The sequence below is a fragment of the Mustela putorius genome, unplaced genomic scaffold (assembly GCF_011764305.1).
Source record: "Mustela putorius furo isolate JIRA1106 unplaced genomic scaffold, ASM1176430v1.1 tig00000585_pilon_pilon_pilon, whole genome shotgun sequence".
Classification (NCBI taxonomy): Eukaryota; Metazoa; Chordata; class Mammalia; order Carnivora; family Mustelidae; genus Mustela; species Mustela putorius.
Window position 1 is genome coordinate 11,330,253 of NW_025421424.1, and position 15,331 is coordinate 11,345,583.

Sequence of the window (15,331 nt, forward strand, 5' to 3'; positions counted from 1 at the left end):
AATGCTGGGGGTGGGCGGGGGGGGGGGGGAAGTAGTTAAAAACTAAACAAAGATAATAAAACAAAGATCCAGACCATCCAGGAAGTTTGTTCCCCGGTGCCTCACCAAAATCTTCTATTTCCTGAGGGTTGAAGCAAGACCAACTTTTAATTTCAGGCCTCAAAGTAGCCTGGTACGCTCTTGTGCTTAGACAGCCATAAAGCTATGTGGAAAGCTGTGGCTGGTCCAGGTCAGAGCTCTACTTGTATGTACTATGAAGCCTGAAGAACACAAAAATGACCTGGCAGTACTGGGAAACTGAAATAACTTTGTTCTTAAATTCAGTGTAAGATATGAAGGAATTCACGAATAAGAGTGAAGAAAATCAGTGCTCTTTTAGGTATGTTTAAATGAGTAGAGGACTGTGGTTTTTTCAACATCTGGAAGGGGAAAAAAGATCAACCAAAGGGAGGTTTTTAATTAGAGGGAAAGAGTAACTTTACCTTATATGTAACTGCTAATACAGCGACCAGCTCTGCAACAGGATGTTCCAGAACCAGGCTAAACAAATGCATACATACATGAAGTAACTAGTCAGGCTAGGCAAGGATTTCCAAAGAAAGTCACAGCTATGTATAGGAGAACAGTGGCCAGGATATAAGACTATAAGGTGGGCAAATGGATTAGAAGAACCAGCAGTTATTTTTAAATGCTCTAAATAATGTGCATGTAATAAAACACAAACAACACATAAGAGAGTAAGAAACAAGGCAAGAAGATACTTTTTTAAAAATTTGGTTCACCTATTCTTAGAGTACAGCACCTTGTAAAAAAAATAACAATCCATTACTGGAAATAATAATAAAATGATCCACTGAACTAGAGATTTAGAATTCAAACTATCAAGATGAAATGTCATCCCAAGATCCACTTTGAATAACTGTAAAGGTTTTTTTTTTTTCTTTTTAAGATTTTATTTATTTGACAGAGAGAGAGAGAGTGAAAGAGGGAACACAAGCAGGGGGAGTGAGAGGGGAAGAAGCAGGCTTCTCGCTGGCCAGGGAGCCGGAGGGATGCAGGGTGCCTGAGGCAATGTGGGGCTCAAGGCTCCATCCCAGGACCCTAGGACCATGACCTGAGCAAAAGACAGACACTTAACCGACTGAGCCATCCAGGTGCCCCAAAAGTTTTTGGAATATTCATGTCAGGAGGTGCAATCTGTTCCAAGTGTGAATTTATATGGTTGGGGAGGACTGGCCATTAAGGAGAATACTTCCTCTTTACACAGAGCCTAATGAATGGCATTTTTTTTTACAGCCCAAGGTTTTAATCAGGTGAAGATGTGACTGTCAACAAAATAAAAACTATTGCTTGCAGTCCTTCCTACTAGAGTCTATTTACTGTTCTTTATTCATTAAAATTTAATTTTCTTGTATGTGCTGGTTTCTTAGATGGTCCAAAGCCTGGCCACATGAATACTGAAATGTGGTCCATCACAAACCTCCAGCATTCTCCACAGAAAAGATACAGGGCAACTTTTAGTTTCATTGATTACAAGTATCAATCCTTTTTCTCCAGGCTAGTACACATGATGTTTCACCCCCACACTCTGGCTCTGCTATTAGAAAAGATCTTTATTTCAAAATAACAACAGTGATTTGCAAAGCAATGATCAGAATCACCTTTTAAAAATTATATATCACTAGCCCACCGGCCAAGAGTTAATCACTGAGATGGATCCTGATTCTGACTTAAGGCATATTTGAAAACCACTGACTTGATGAACTGTGTGCCTGTGTCCTCAAGGAATGTGTATTTAAATAAGTTACATGGAATGGTAGGGTAGGAGGTGATCTTTAGAACAAACGTAAATGGTATAAAAGCAGAAAAGTGGAGAACTACCATTTTTCATTAACAGAAAAGCTAAAAAATGAACATATCAGACAGACATATTTGAATGAAAATACAAAGTGCATTTCAAAGTATAATTAAAAAAGTATAATTAACTTAGATTATTTGTTATTTTGGATCATCAACAATATCATCCCATTAGCTCTGACTGTAGAAAAACTAGTTAAAACAATTTTCCACCAATTCTCATTTCCAGATGATCCTGTATCACAGAATACAGTGAGGAAAAGATATATTCAAAATGCACATGGACTATCAACTTATGTGGGCATAAGTTAATCATCACCAATTGAAGCTGATCGTTTTCTTTTAGATCCAGTTTTCCCAACCCTAAAAAAAAAAAAACTGTTCAGATAATAACAGTTATACCATCTGCATAGTTATACTTTTCCAAAAAGAGTAAGAAAAAAATTCCAATAAAGGCACTGAACTGCTGTCACTTGCTTTTCTGAACCAGCTTTGATGATCACCAATCTTTTTGTTTTAAACTAGTAAAAGATTACATCAAAAAATGACACAGAATCCAATCCAAAAAGACTGGACCCCAAAAGGCACTGCTCAATCTGTTGATTTGGAATGCTCAAAATGCATTCTCTTTATCTGCCTTCCCCCAAAGGCCCACTCCATATTTAAGGACATTTGCTGTACATTATACAAAAGGACCTGCAGGCTGAGGTGAATAAAGCTCTCCACAAAACCAAAATGTAAACCTGGAAAATGGATTATGACTGCATGTCACTTACACAGATAGGACATAGACCCTCAGTCAGACCAAGTTTCAACAATACCACTACACCAGAAGACTAGCCCTTCAGGGAACCCTCTACCTAAACCCATTCTTAGACAAAGGCCAAAGTACATTCAGTGGGGACAAAAAGAAACAGAAGAAAATATTTCCAGAAAGAACTAGTTACAAACAGGAACAAACCTGGACTCTTTACTCACCATTTTAATACTGCTGCCAACTATTACAGATTAAAATCTGTACACACAACATTGTGGAAAAAGTCCCAAAATGCAATCGTTTCGGCAAAAGAAGGTACTGACTAAGGATTACTACAATTAACATTGCTACAATAAAAACAATGGCAAACAGGGATTTGGCACCACATTTACAAAGTAAAAGCATGCATTGTTAATACACTTTAGATGTTTCCCAACAGAAAAGGTCATGGAAGATGGAAAACAAGGGGCATCTTTTTTTACAGAACTCCCTATGACTGAGACAAACAAGCAAGAACCAAAGTGGTCAATTTAGTAAATCTGTAGCAGCAAAGTCACTGTTTCTGTTTGGAATTTAGCAATTCGCATTTCTAATCAACAGCTGCCCTGGCTGTGTCTGTATCCAAGAAGCTAACTTTACATACTACATCAACATTTACCTAATGATTTGGTAATCAGCATAAACCAGGTTAACCTTACACCATAAGCTTAAACAAAAGTTAGAGAGCTAGAGTCTGATTACAGAACTCTCCAATGTAATTACCATTTAGAAACCATAATGGTACTTTGAACAGGAGAGTAACGTAAATTTCATCCAAAAAAGCTACAATCATAGCCCCAATAACCGTAAAGAATTAAGTAATTATGGAAATATTATGTTCTGACCATACCAAAAGTTAAAAACAAAGAGTTCCTACTAAGAGGAAAATTTTTAAGATGATCTGGCCACATCGTGTGCATAGTTAAGATTGTGTTTTAATAAAGATTCTTTTGCAAACAAATAAAATTTAGTCACGTTATTCTCTCGATGAAAAAAAAACAAATCTTTAAAAATGAACTACTGGTGGTCTGTTAAGGAAAAAAAGAATAAGCTACATATTAAAGTTCTGGAATGCAGCACCTCAACTTCACATCAGCCCTAAACATTTGAGATTATGAAATCCAAGTGATGTCTTGATGATCAAATCATACTTTACAGCTGTTCCAATTCCAATGTCTGACTTTAGCATCTCGTGTCAATTAAGAGTTCCCTAATACAGAAGATTGTGCTAAAGAGTGCTAAGATTCTGCATGCTGCTGCCATTCCCTGGTCCCGTTCATGCTTGTAGCTGCCCAATGAGACAGCAAAAGAAGTCTGGTCTCAACACTCCACACTGTAATAACTAGAAAAGAAGAACATCCTTAATTAGAAAAGTTTACAGTCAAGAGACATCATTATAGCACTAGAACTAAAATGTCTGAAGTTTTACCTTTTATTAACATCCACCTCTTTTCAGTAAAGTCCACATTCCTTTAAGTTGTTTTTAATGATGACATCTGTAACAGCATCAAAAACAAACTGCACATTCTTGGTGTCTGTGGCACAGGTGAAGTGGGTATAGATCTCCTTGGTATCTTTTCTTCTGTTCAGATCTTCAAACTGGCACTGAATATAAGCAGCTGCTTCTTCATATGTATTGGAACCTGAAGCAGACACCCAATATTCTCAGTTCAAATCATTACAGCTGCCTGAATGTAACTATGTCAGGCCATCACCACTTACTTATATAAAGAGAGGGATTATGACCCAAAGGAATGTAAGACAGATTTACTTCTGTAATCACTAGGTTTTTCTCTAATCATTAGATTTTTCTTGAGAGCAGACACCAAAAAAAAAAACAAAATCATCACACAAAAATATCTAGGGAAACAAAATTTTTTCTTTTTCCCCTTCCATTTAGATATTTCAACTAAAAAACCTAGAATGCATAAAAGGAAATTAGAAAAGCAGGAAGAAGAACTGCTAGAACACAACTGTTGAAAAGGTCAGAGAGCCGACGCTCCTTGGAATGATCTTGAAATAAAACAATTCAAAAGAATTAAAATGCTTCTTTTCAAAAGCATATCAATTTTAATGGGCTTAGCTTCTGAGCCTTATGGCAATATGATGAAAAGTACTAGTAAACTAGTATGATGAAAGGTACTAGTAAACTAGTACCTACTAGTACTAGTAAACTAATGATGAAAGGTACTAGTAAACTAGTACATATAAAAGGGAAAGGGGCCTGAATTATACACTTTAAAATGTGTTTTTATAAAAATAAGTAAAATGTGTTTTTGTGACATATAAATTATTTCTCAATGGAGCTGTCATTTTTTAAAAGGTGCAGGGTCTCAAAAGTAAACCTTACTTTCAACATTTGTAATTAACACTCTTAACCACAAGCTTCCTACACCATCTCATCTACCTGTGAACCTTGAGAATATCCCTAGAAATTGACTACAGAACCAGGAAACCTTGAAAAATTAAACACACGAGATTTTATTCCTGTGAACTAGAGGCTGTTTTCAACAAGTAACATCTATGAAGTTAAGTAACACTAAGCATGACAACAAATACCAAGCACTAAGTGGTTAAAAAAAAAAAAAACTAAACAAAGAAAAGCTTAAGAAAGAAAGGATGTTATTTAAACAGAATACTTAGAATAATAAAGGAAGATAGCTTGGTAGGTGCCTGAAATAGGTTTTTTGAGATCTGAGAAATTCCGTAAATTCAAGGAGAGCTCTGAAAAGAGAATTGTGTCTGGTAGGAAGAGATAACTGATACTTGGGCAATGAGGACTGTGGGAATGAAGTCGATGGAAGGCAGGCTTGGAAGGTGTTCCCCCCAACCTCGTCCCCCAAAAAAGATATGACATGGAGGGCTCTTTGCTATGTGGAAGATTCCCAGTTAGAACACTGTCAATCCTGTTACTTAAGTTTTCTCTCCACTTTAAAACCTGGCTACTTTCTATGAACTCACCTAACGCTCACCTCCCTCCCAATCCTGGCCACATTTCCAACTTCCCTGAGAAAACAAAGGCCAGGGGGCTTAAACTACATCTCAACTCTTGAGCCTACCACCTCACTTATAAGTCACCTATATCCCCCACACATTTGTACCTATGGTCTTAGAGTGGTCTTCCTGGAAGTTTCAAAATTTAACTCCTCTAGCAAGATTCTTTTAAGCTGAAGTGAAATTTATGTAACATACATTTTAATGTGCACAATACAGTGACATTTAGTATATTCACAATGTTATGCAACCAGCACCTTTCTCTAGTTTTAAAACTTTTTCATCAACTAGAAAAATACCCCATTACTATTAAGTAATCATTCCTCATTCCCCTCATTCTAACCATCCCCCCATCCTGGTAACCACTAACCAACCTGCTTTCTGTCTCTACGGATTTGCCCATTTGGGGTATATCATATAAAAGTGATCACACAAATGTGACCTTTTGTGTTTGGCTTCTTTCACCTCACATACATTTACGAGGTTCAAACAAGCAGGAACATGCATCAGGACTTCGTTCCTTTTTATAGCTGAGTGATATTCCATTGTATGGAATTCCATCTGCTTACAAATCTTGCTCCACCAATTATATCCACTTTTCACAACTTCTCTTTTGCTATAAAAACTTACCACTAAGCCGATGAACATTCTTCAATCTTTCCTTCCTCTGTAATCCAAGTTGCTTAAGAGCAGGCTACACTGCGTTCATTTCTCTACTTCCCATTCAGTAACTCACAACCCTGGCTCTATGCTCACGGACAACCACTCTCAGTAACACTCGTGATCTCCTTGACTGCTAATTCCAGAGGCCATTTTCCAATGTGTATCTTACTTTATTTGTCTGCACACAACATTGCTGACAACCCCTCACTTCTAAATTTCTTAGTTTTTGATACTTTGGCTTTCTTGATTTTTCTCTTTGCATCCAGCAAAAACCTTTCTTTCTCTCCTGCCAACAGAGTCTGCTATTTCTCTCTCATTCTGCAACATCAGGCGTCGTCGTCATCTCATCCATTTCCATGTTGTATTTATACAACATCTCAGATGAACACATGTAACCGTCAACATCCCACCAAACACCAAGGCCACGTATATATCTGCCTATTAGATACTCCACCTGGATGGTCAAAAGATGCATCGAAATCATCAAAAAATGCTTCGAAATTTCTAAATATCAATTGAGATCACAGCACCAGCAGCCAACCAAAGCAGAACTCTGGTAGTACTCTTCCCACTTCCTTACCCTAGCTGTACTCTTTCACTTTATTACAGAAAGCTTTACAGCATCTGCTCAGCTAACAAGAATTCTCCTTCCCAGAGTTGGGAATACCCAACTCTGACCTAAAAGTTATAGTGGTGCAACACTGGCATTCATATTTGTGTCCCTGACTTTGACTGACTGGGCTAAGGATTTTTGCTGGCCTTAACCTTGGCAAGAATCTCTCTCCTAGGAATTTAAACTTGGGTCCAACCAGTTTCAGCATAGCCTGGTCTTTATTTCTTTTTAAGATTTTACTTCTAAGTAACCTCTACACCCAATGTAGGGCTCAAACTTAACAACAAAGAGATCAAGAGTCACATGCTCTACATGACTACTGACTAAGCCAACCAGGTGCCCCCTACCCTGGGCTTTTTTTTTTTTTTTTAAAGATTTTATCTATTTATTTGACAGACAGAGATCACAAGTAGGCAGAGACAGGCAGAGAGAGGAGGACGCAGGCTCCCTGCTGAGCAGAGAGCCCGAAGCAGGGTCCTGGGCCTGAAGGCAGAAGCTTAACCCACTGAGCCACTCAGGCGCCCCTACCCTGGACTTTTAAATGCAGCAGAGACACTGTGGGAGGGCCATCTTGTATCACATAAACTGAATAGCATAGAAAGCTGTTAAGCAGAGAGAGAATGAAGAAGATGCACAGAGGGAGGGAGAAAAAAGAGGAGGAGAAAGAAGTGCTTCCAGGGTCTTTGACAGCTTTCTATTTCCTAGTTCTAAACTCATTTCTTTTAAAGATTTTATTTAATTATTTGACAGAGAGAGGCAGTGAGAGAGGGAACAGAAGCAGGGAGAGTGGGAGAGGGAGAAGCAGGGAGCCTGACATGGGGCTCGATCCCAGAGACCTGGGATTAAGACCCCACCCGTATCTTAAGATATGTCTGCATTCTTGCCCTTCCCTTCTAGGATATATCCCAGTATCTTCACACCCATGCCAGAAAGTTTTTTATGCATCCTAAGAGACTCCTTACTAATTCAACTCCTTTACTATCTATCTTTATTGCCATTTATAGCATATCTTTCTAAAGCACAGTTTCCATTACCTCAGGGACCCCAATCAAAATCCTTCAATAGTTCCGCACTATCTCAGCATCAGATACAAGGCTCTTCATGAGCATCCCCGCCCACCACACTAGACTCCTTCCTACCATGTTAAGCTCTGGTAATATCAAATTCCTTCTAGGTTCCAAACATATCATGTAATTTTTTTTTTTAAACAATTTCATTTTTAAAAACAATGAGGAGGGGCGCCTGGGTGGCTCAGTGGGTTAAGCCGCTGCCTTCGGCTCAGGTCATGATTTCAGGGTCCTGGGATCAAGTCCCGCATTGGGCTCTCTGCTCGGCAGGGAGCCTGCGTCCCTCCCTCTCTCTGCCTGCCTCTCTGTCTACTTGTGATCTCTCTCTGTCAAATAAATAAATAAAATCTTTAAAAAAAAATTTTTTTAAATAAAAATAAAAACAATGAGGGGCCTAAACTCGTGACCCTGAGATCAAGAACTGAGCTGAAATCAAGAGTCAGACACTCAACTAACTGAGCAACCCATGCACCCCTCATGTCATTGTTTTTTTTTTTACCTCTGTATTTTCATATATGCTATTCCTTCTTCCTAAAATGCTTTTTATCCTGTTTGCCTGGTGGTTTCTAATTCATACTCTCATTATCTCACTATGAGTGTCATTTCCTCTAGAAAAAAGAGGACACTGAACCCACAGTAGTAACCCCTTCTTCTGCTAGTGAACATTTCCGACTACAATGAAATTCTTTGTTTCCCTCTTTCTACAGCTTGTGTCTTAAGTGCAATGACTGCATCTTATCCTTGCACTTTTTTGAACATACATAGACCAAATTTTTATCTTTATCTTTTTTCTCTTTTCCTCAAAAAATGAGGAGGACAGAAATACAAAATAAACACAATAAACTCAATTATGTATGGAATAGCACTTTGGACTTAAGGGGCCTTAATCACATGCTTAACGTTAATACCACTACCAGTGAACAATTTCCATAAGGATATACATGCACTGTTCAAAATAAAAGGCAGGTGTAGGAATGTCACTAAAGTGTTCATCTAGGATGTATACCTCCAACAAATTCGTTCATGATCCCTTACCCGTGTATTCTGGATAACAGATAGTTAATGGACTCCTCTTTATTTTTTCCTCAAAAAGGTCTTTCTTGTTGAGGAAGAGGATGATTGAAGTGTCTGTAAACCATTTGTTGTTACAAATGCTGTCAAACAGTTTCATGCTTTCATGCATTCGGTTCTGAGGGGGGAAAAAAGGGTGTCAATAGCAAAAAGTAAAAGTGAATGAACTTGTTAATGAAAAAAAAAACAAAAAACAAAACAGACCAACAAGTTTTAGAAGCACTGATTGGCACGGATGGAAATAAGCTAGACAGATACCACAAAAGCTAAGTCGGTCCTCATTTTCCTAATTCTTAGAGGCTGAGAGCTGGGAAGAGACTGGCTAACAAGAGAACCTAACCCTGCCCACATACATAGTCAATACATTGTCCTATCTCTTAAGAATTAGTAGGGCGCGGATCAGTATTTTAAAAATCTAACTCATAGGGGAAAAAAATAAGGAATCAAGATTTGGCTCAATGAAAAAATGGATACACAAATGGATATACAAAATCTTCTCCCGGCTACATGAACCAGGCTTTTTACCAGAAGATCCAACATACCATCTCCTCATCCTCAGCCAGAACAAGGTCATAATCACTGAGGGCCACACAGAAGATAATTGCTGTCACTCCCTCAAAACAGTGAATCCACTTTTTTCGTTCTGATCTTTGGCCACCTACATCAAACATCCTGAGTAAAGGGAAAGAATGCACAAACTCAGCAAGGTCACAAATTAACACCTCTCCCTAAACTGAAATGGTTAGGGAACCTCCCACTATTGCATATTCAAGACCCCATTTACAATATAAAAGACAAACAAGAAGCAGATACAATATAGTCAATCTAATACTCTGTGGTACTCTGTGGTTAAAAGTAAAAGAAAACAACATGTAAAAATAAAATCTAGGAATAATTAAAATTCTCATTTTAAATAACTAGTTGCACCTTCTCTCTATCAAAGCTTGTATCAGGTGTGCCAAAAGTCAGCAGAATAAGCATTGAAATGGATTAAAGGGCGGGGGCGGGGGGGAAGACAGGAAAAACGAAGAGCTGAATAATACAACTTAAGGTAATAAAAAGAATACTAACTAATATTTATTGTTTACCATGATGCCAGACATGATCCTAAACACCAAAAGTACACTAACTCATTTGATCCTCACAACTCTCCTGTAAGTACAATTATTTCCAGGGCACAGATGAAGAAACTGAGGCACAGGTATGTTAAGTACCTAAAGGCACACTACTAACAAAGGGGGACTGGGGCTTTGAAACCAAGCACTCCAGCACCCAGGCTCTTAGCCATAACACCACTCTACCCCTCCAAATGCTTTACCTCTTCAGTTAAAGAGAACTATGAAAAAATACAAATCTCCAACTTGCATTGTGCTTCCAAAAAAAAGTTTGTTTTCCTTAATTTTTAACTTTCTTTCTTTTTTCTTTCCTTTTTTTTTTTTTAATTAAGGTATGGCTGAGATATGTTTTCCTTACTTTAGGGAAAAAATATTTTAGAGATTAATTATGGGGGAAAAGTAAATTATATTTCAGGGTAGGGCTCTAAGAACCCAATTATCTAAAAACAAAACATAACCAGTATTTTCCAACTCTACATCTTACTTGAACGTAATTCATAACAACAAAGCCTCAGCTGTTCACAAACTTTATGTTCCAATCCAGATTAGTTTTAGTCTACCACTCCTGTCTGGGGGGCTTCCTGGATATCCTGCCTCAATTGCTGTACTTCTGTCAACAGTCCTCATCTACCGCCTACAGTAAAAGGAACACATGCAGTGCTTTTTTTCTTAGCTGGTACCAGCATCTGAGAAGGCATGCATACAAATGAGTAGATACTCTGAAGACAGACGTGACGAGGACAAAATTTTAAAAGGTAAGCTTTGCCAAACGGTTTAGTATGTCAGATCTAAAGTGACTCGAGGTCTATTTCCAAAGAATTTTTCCCTGGAGACTGAGAGAAATAAGACATAACTGAGTAATTTTTCAATGTATGCTTGAAAGAGAACAGTCATCTCATCTCTTTATGACCCAGCCTTTTCTTTTGGTTGATCTAGCAGGGTTTTTTTCAGTCTTTGGTCAGGACACCTGGAATGATGCAGTCACAAGCTGGCTTTAATACACGGTCCTATTATATGTTTTAGGAAAGCAAACATCATATATATCACTACAGAAGTCTTTCAAGGGGAGACAGACACGCTGGTACACCAATAATTTCAGTTCAACCCTCCATTTTCTTTTACAAAGTCCATAAAACTGGTAGAATACTGTGACATCCCCGAGGTGGACTTTTAGCACATTTAACATTTACAATATAATTCACTAACAGATCAACATTTTATAAACATTACCTCATAACCGAGAGGCAAGTAAGCAATTACACAATGCCTTGCATATAGTAGATGCTCAATTAATGTTTGAATGAATGGATAGTGGTTCTGCCTAGAGAGAAGAGGAAAAGGAAGAAGTGATAGTACTTCATAACAAGGTATCTACATACCCACAATAAAGCTGGTGCAGCACTTTAACTACATCTGGCTGTTGATCCTGACATAAGAAGACCAGTAGGATTTACCCAACTAAAGATCAATCCATGAGAACATCAATAAGAATGCTTCCCACACTAAATAAAGCTCACCACATTTAATTATAAATGGATTACAAATCTTACGGTACACAAAAAGACATCTCATTCTTATGGTGCAAGGGTGATAAATCCATATAACCTTTGCTACTCTAATTAAATAAATTCATCAGTGCTAAAGATAAGCAGCTCTTCTATTCTACAAATATTTAGCTGAACTGCTATTTTCCTGCACCATGTTTCTGATCTATTTTGGTTTACTAAGATTTCAAGACCTCGAGCAGTATCTAGAAATACCTAAACTTTGTGTGGATTTCACAAATCCTGTGAAGCAACTATTTTCAGAGAGAAGAACACAGAGAAGCTCTCAGCTAGAAGTTACATCTGCATGCAACAGTGCTGAGTGAAACAGACCACATATGAACATAAGGAGGCAGCTGGAACAAACATCATATATTGAAGAGGAAAGTTTACTCCCAATCTCAAAGGTCACAAAAGCAGAAAGCAGGAAACAAAAAGACAGTTCTAATATTTACAAAAGACCATTAATGCAGAGACAAGCTGAAGTCTATATTAGAATGACCTATGCTAATAAGAAAGTCCTTTGTATTTTGTACTAGAATTTTCTCTCTCTAAAACAACCACTTGTTATATCTCGTACTTCCCCAAAATACCTCTATCGCCGTATCAATTTTCCATTCTATACTATAGTAAGAACTTAGCTGTAATTGTGCACAAATCAGTCCAAGAGCCATGACAATATTAGCTCCATTCCATTAAACCTAAATGTGCTTCAGGAAGGATTGACACACTGGTAAGCAAAGCATTTCTATTTTAATATCAAAATGGCAGAACAAAGCAACATCACTAAGTATCTATCCCTAGTATTGTTGTTACCCTTCTAAACAACAAACATTCAATACCTGTTTTGATGATTCCAACAAAAAAGCAGCTGAAAAGAATAAAATTAAAAATAAAATAAATTGATAACTATTGATATTTACAATTTAATTTTGAATTTAAATTCCTCCAAATGGACAAAAGTATTCGATGCTATTTTGGACAAAGAAGAAAGGTGTGGGCCCCCATTCAGTTAAAACATTCAAATACTGACTAATGAATATGATGGTAGGTTTTTAAACCGAAGAATATTGCCTAGAGAAATTTTACCCTGATTAAGAGATACAAACTAAAGGAAAGATAATTGTCTTTCATACATCTAGCAAAAAGGCTAATGACTTACTTGAAGTACAGGTCTTTGAAGGTGAAATGCGTTTCCACAATGCCTGTGGTCTTTACTCTTGTCCGCAGGACATCTTGCTGAGTTGGAATGTAGTTGGTTTGGGATATTCTATCCAAATCATTTAGGTAACTGAATAAAACACGTATTTGTTACTATCTGGGAAAGTCAACCATATATACAGCAAATCAACAGACTAAACTAGTTCCTTGCCAAAAGTGGATTCTGAACCTGTCATTAAAGTGGCAAAGCAAAAATCAGAGCTTCAGTATCAGAGAAATGATAATGAGAAAAATATGAACCTAACATAGGACAATTAAAGTAGGTTCTATATATGCTACACAAAAGTGGTTTTAATTCTACCAAAATTAAGCTGTCATGGCCAATTAAAAGCAAACAAATATGGAAATGTTATTATTATAAAAAGATTTCTGGGGTGCCTGGCTGGCTTAGTCAGTAGAGCATGTGACTATCTCCAGGTTGTGAGTTTAAGCCCCATGTTGGGTGTAAATATTACTTAAAAATAAAGAATCTTGGGCGCCTGGGTGGCTCAGTGGTTTAAGCCGCTGCCTTCGGCTCAGGTCATGATCTCGGGGTCCTGGGATCGAGTCCCACATCGGGCTCTCTGCTCGGCGGGGAGCCTGCTTCTCTCTCTCTCTCTCTCTCTCTGCCAGCCTCTCTACCTACCTGTAATCTCTCTCTGTCAAATAAATAAATAAAATCTTTAAAAAAAAAAAAAAAATAAAGAATCTTGGGGAAAAAAAAAATCTTGGAGAAAAAAAGAAGATTCCTGAGACTTAATGCTAAATACTGAATCAACAGTGTATTGCACAGCACAAAAACCAAACCAAAAGCCCTCAGACATTTAAAGTTAATGGGTCATTTGTATATTCTGATATTTGATAGGACATTTGACAATGTTGTTTGAATTACTAAAATTAAAATTAAGAACTATGTTCATTAGGAATGACTATTTCCTGTATTCATTCATAAAACAGAAAAGTTGTGCATTGGTATTTATTTTTAAAAAGATTTTATTTATTTGACAAATAGAAATCATAAGTAGGCAGAGAGGACAACAGAGAGAGAGGGGGAAGCAGGCTCCCTGCTAAGCAGAGAGCCCAATTCGGGGCTTGATCCCAGGACCCTGAGATCATGACCTGAGCCAAAGGCAGATACTTAACCCACTGAGCCATCCAGGCGCCCCAAGTTGTGTTTTTTTTAAATCTAAGTCAAAAACAAATTGTAAACACTTCCAAAGAAATTTAATTTATTCAGTGGAAGAATTAAAAGACTGCTTCAAAGCTAAGTTAATTTTTTTTAAAGCTCAACTAATTTTTGGTAACTTCAGGACTCCTACTAAAGATTTTTTGGTCAGAAAACTGAAGAACAGGTTGCACTATTCTAAGTGCAATCATTAACAAGCTTCTATAAAACTACTTAGTTTTATAACTAAAATGGTGGTACTTACCACCATTAATGTTAAGGAAGGAGTCAAGCCTTGATCAAACATTATGGAAAAACCCTATATAAAATCACATGTTCTCTGGTATAGTTACAGGATTCAGAGCTTAATGAATGTATGAAATAAAGTAACAATACACCTTTCATGATTATTGGGAGAGTAACTGAAACTACCAACATATGCAACTAAAAAATACTTTAAAATGTGGGCAAGAATACTGAAATGTTTCTCAAGTTAATTTTTCATTCAAGAATAACTAAGTTTTTCAAATATAAATTAACTCCTTCCTATTACAACTTAAACAATAATGAAGGGGTAGGATATAGAATATTGTTGAAAATACCTTAACGCCTAAAAGAGTCCCCAATTAGTACAGATATAGATACACGGACTTACCAAGTCCCCAAAGGGCACATTAAAAAGTACATTCTGAATATAAGTCTTTATAAATAAACATGTTGTAAAAGGAGCAAAATAGGATAGCATGTAAAGCTTTGCTCAAGTATTAATTACAAATTCTCTCAAACTATGTTAACACTTAAGAGAATTTCCTTGACAAACAGATGCTTTGACTTCCTTCCAAGACTCAACATTCTCTTTCTGTACAAAGTCTACTTTGTGATCTGGCAAAAGAGATGTTAGTGGTGACTGGTACCAAAGACATCCACAGTGCAGCCCAGCCACAGAGCTGGGTGCATAAAAAAGGATATCACAATTCTAATTTCCCTTACGAGTTGGAAATTAATGCAAAGTTCTTATGTAGAGGGAACAGCACTGGAGGAGATCCAGGATCCAGCTCCAAAAGATTTCTCTCCTCTTTCACTCACTTATTATAAATAATAACCACAGAGCTACTTTTCATGGTGCCAATTCTCCCATTTGCATTCCAAGAGGCAATGTTTTACTCCAAGTCATACAAATTGATCAGGGGCCATATAACCCTAAACTGAAACCATCTTTACAAGGGATTCTATAGAGTCCTAAGAG

General features: G+C 37.3%; 1 protein-coding gene across 1 annotated transcript in view; it reads right to left on the reverse strand.

The window, feature by feature from the left end:
* Positions 1-1,595: 1,595 nt before the first annotated feature.
* The window catches only part of GNAI3 (G protein subunit alpha i3), a 36,897-nt gene continuing 23,161 nt past the window's right edge, over positions 1,596-15,331 (reverse strand). The window contains exons 5-9 of the mRNA XM_004769707.3: positions 12,883-13,011; positions 9,604-9,733; positions 9,026-9,179; positions 4,083-4,296; positions 1,596-3,995 (exon numbers count right to left, since the gene is read on the reverse strand). Coding sequence (XP_004769764.1) covers positions 4,106-4,296; positions 9,026-9,179; positions 9,604-9,733; positions 12,883-13,011 — 604 coding nt within the window. The 3' untranslated portion in view covers positions 1,596-3,995; positions 4,083-4,105. The remainder of the gene's footprint in view (positions 3,996-4,082; positions 4,297-9,025; positions 9,180-9,603; positions 9,734-12,882; positions 13,012-15,331) is intronic.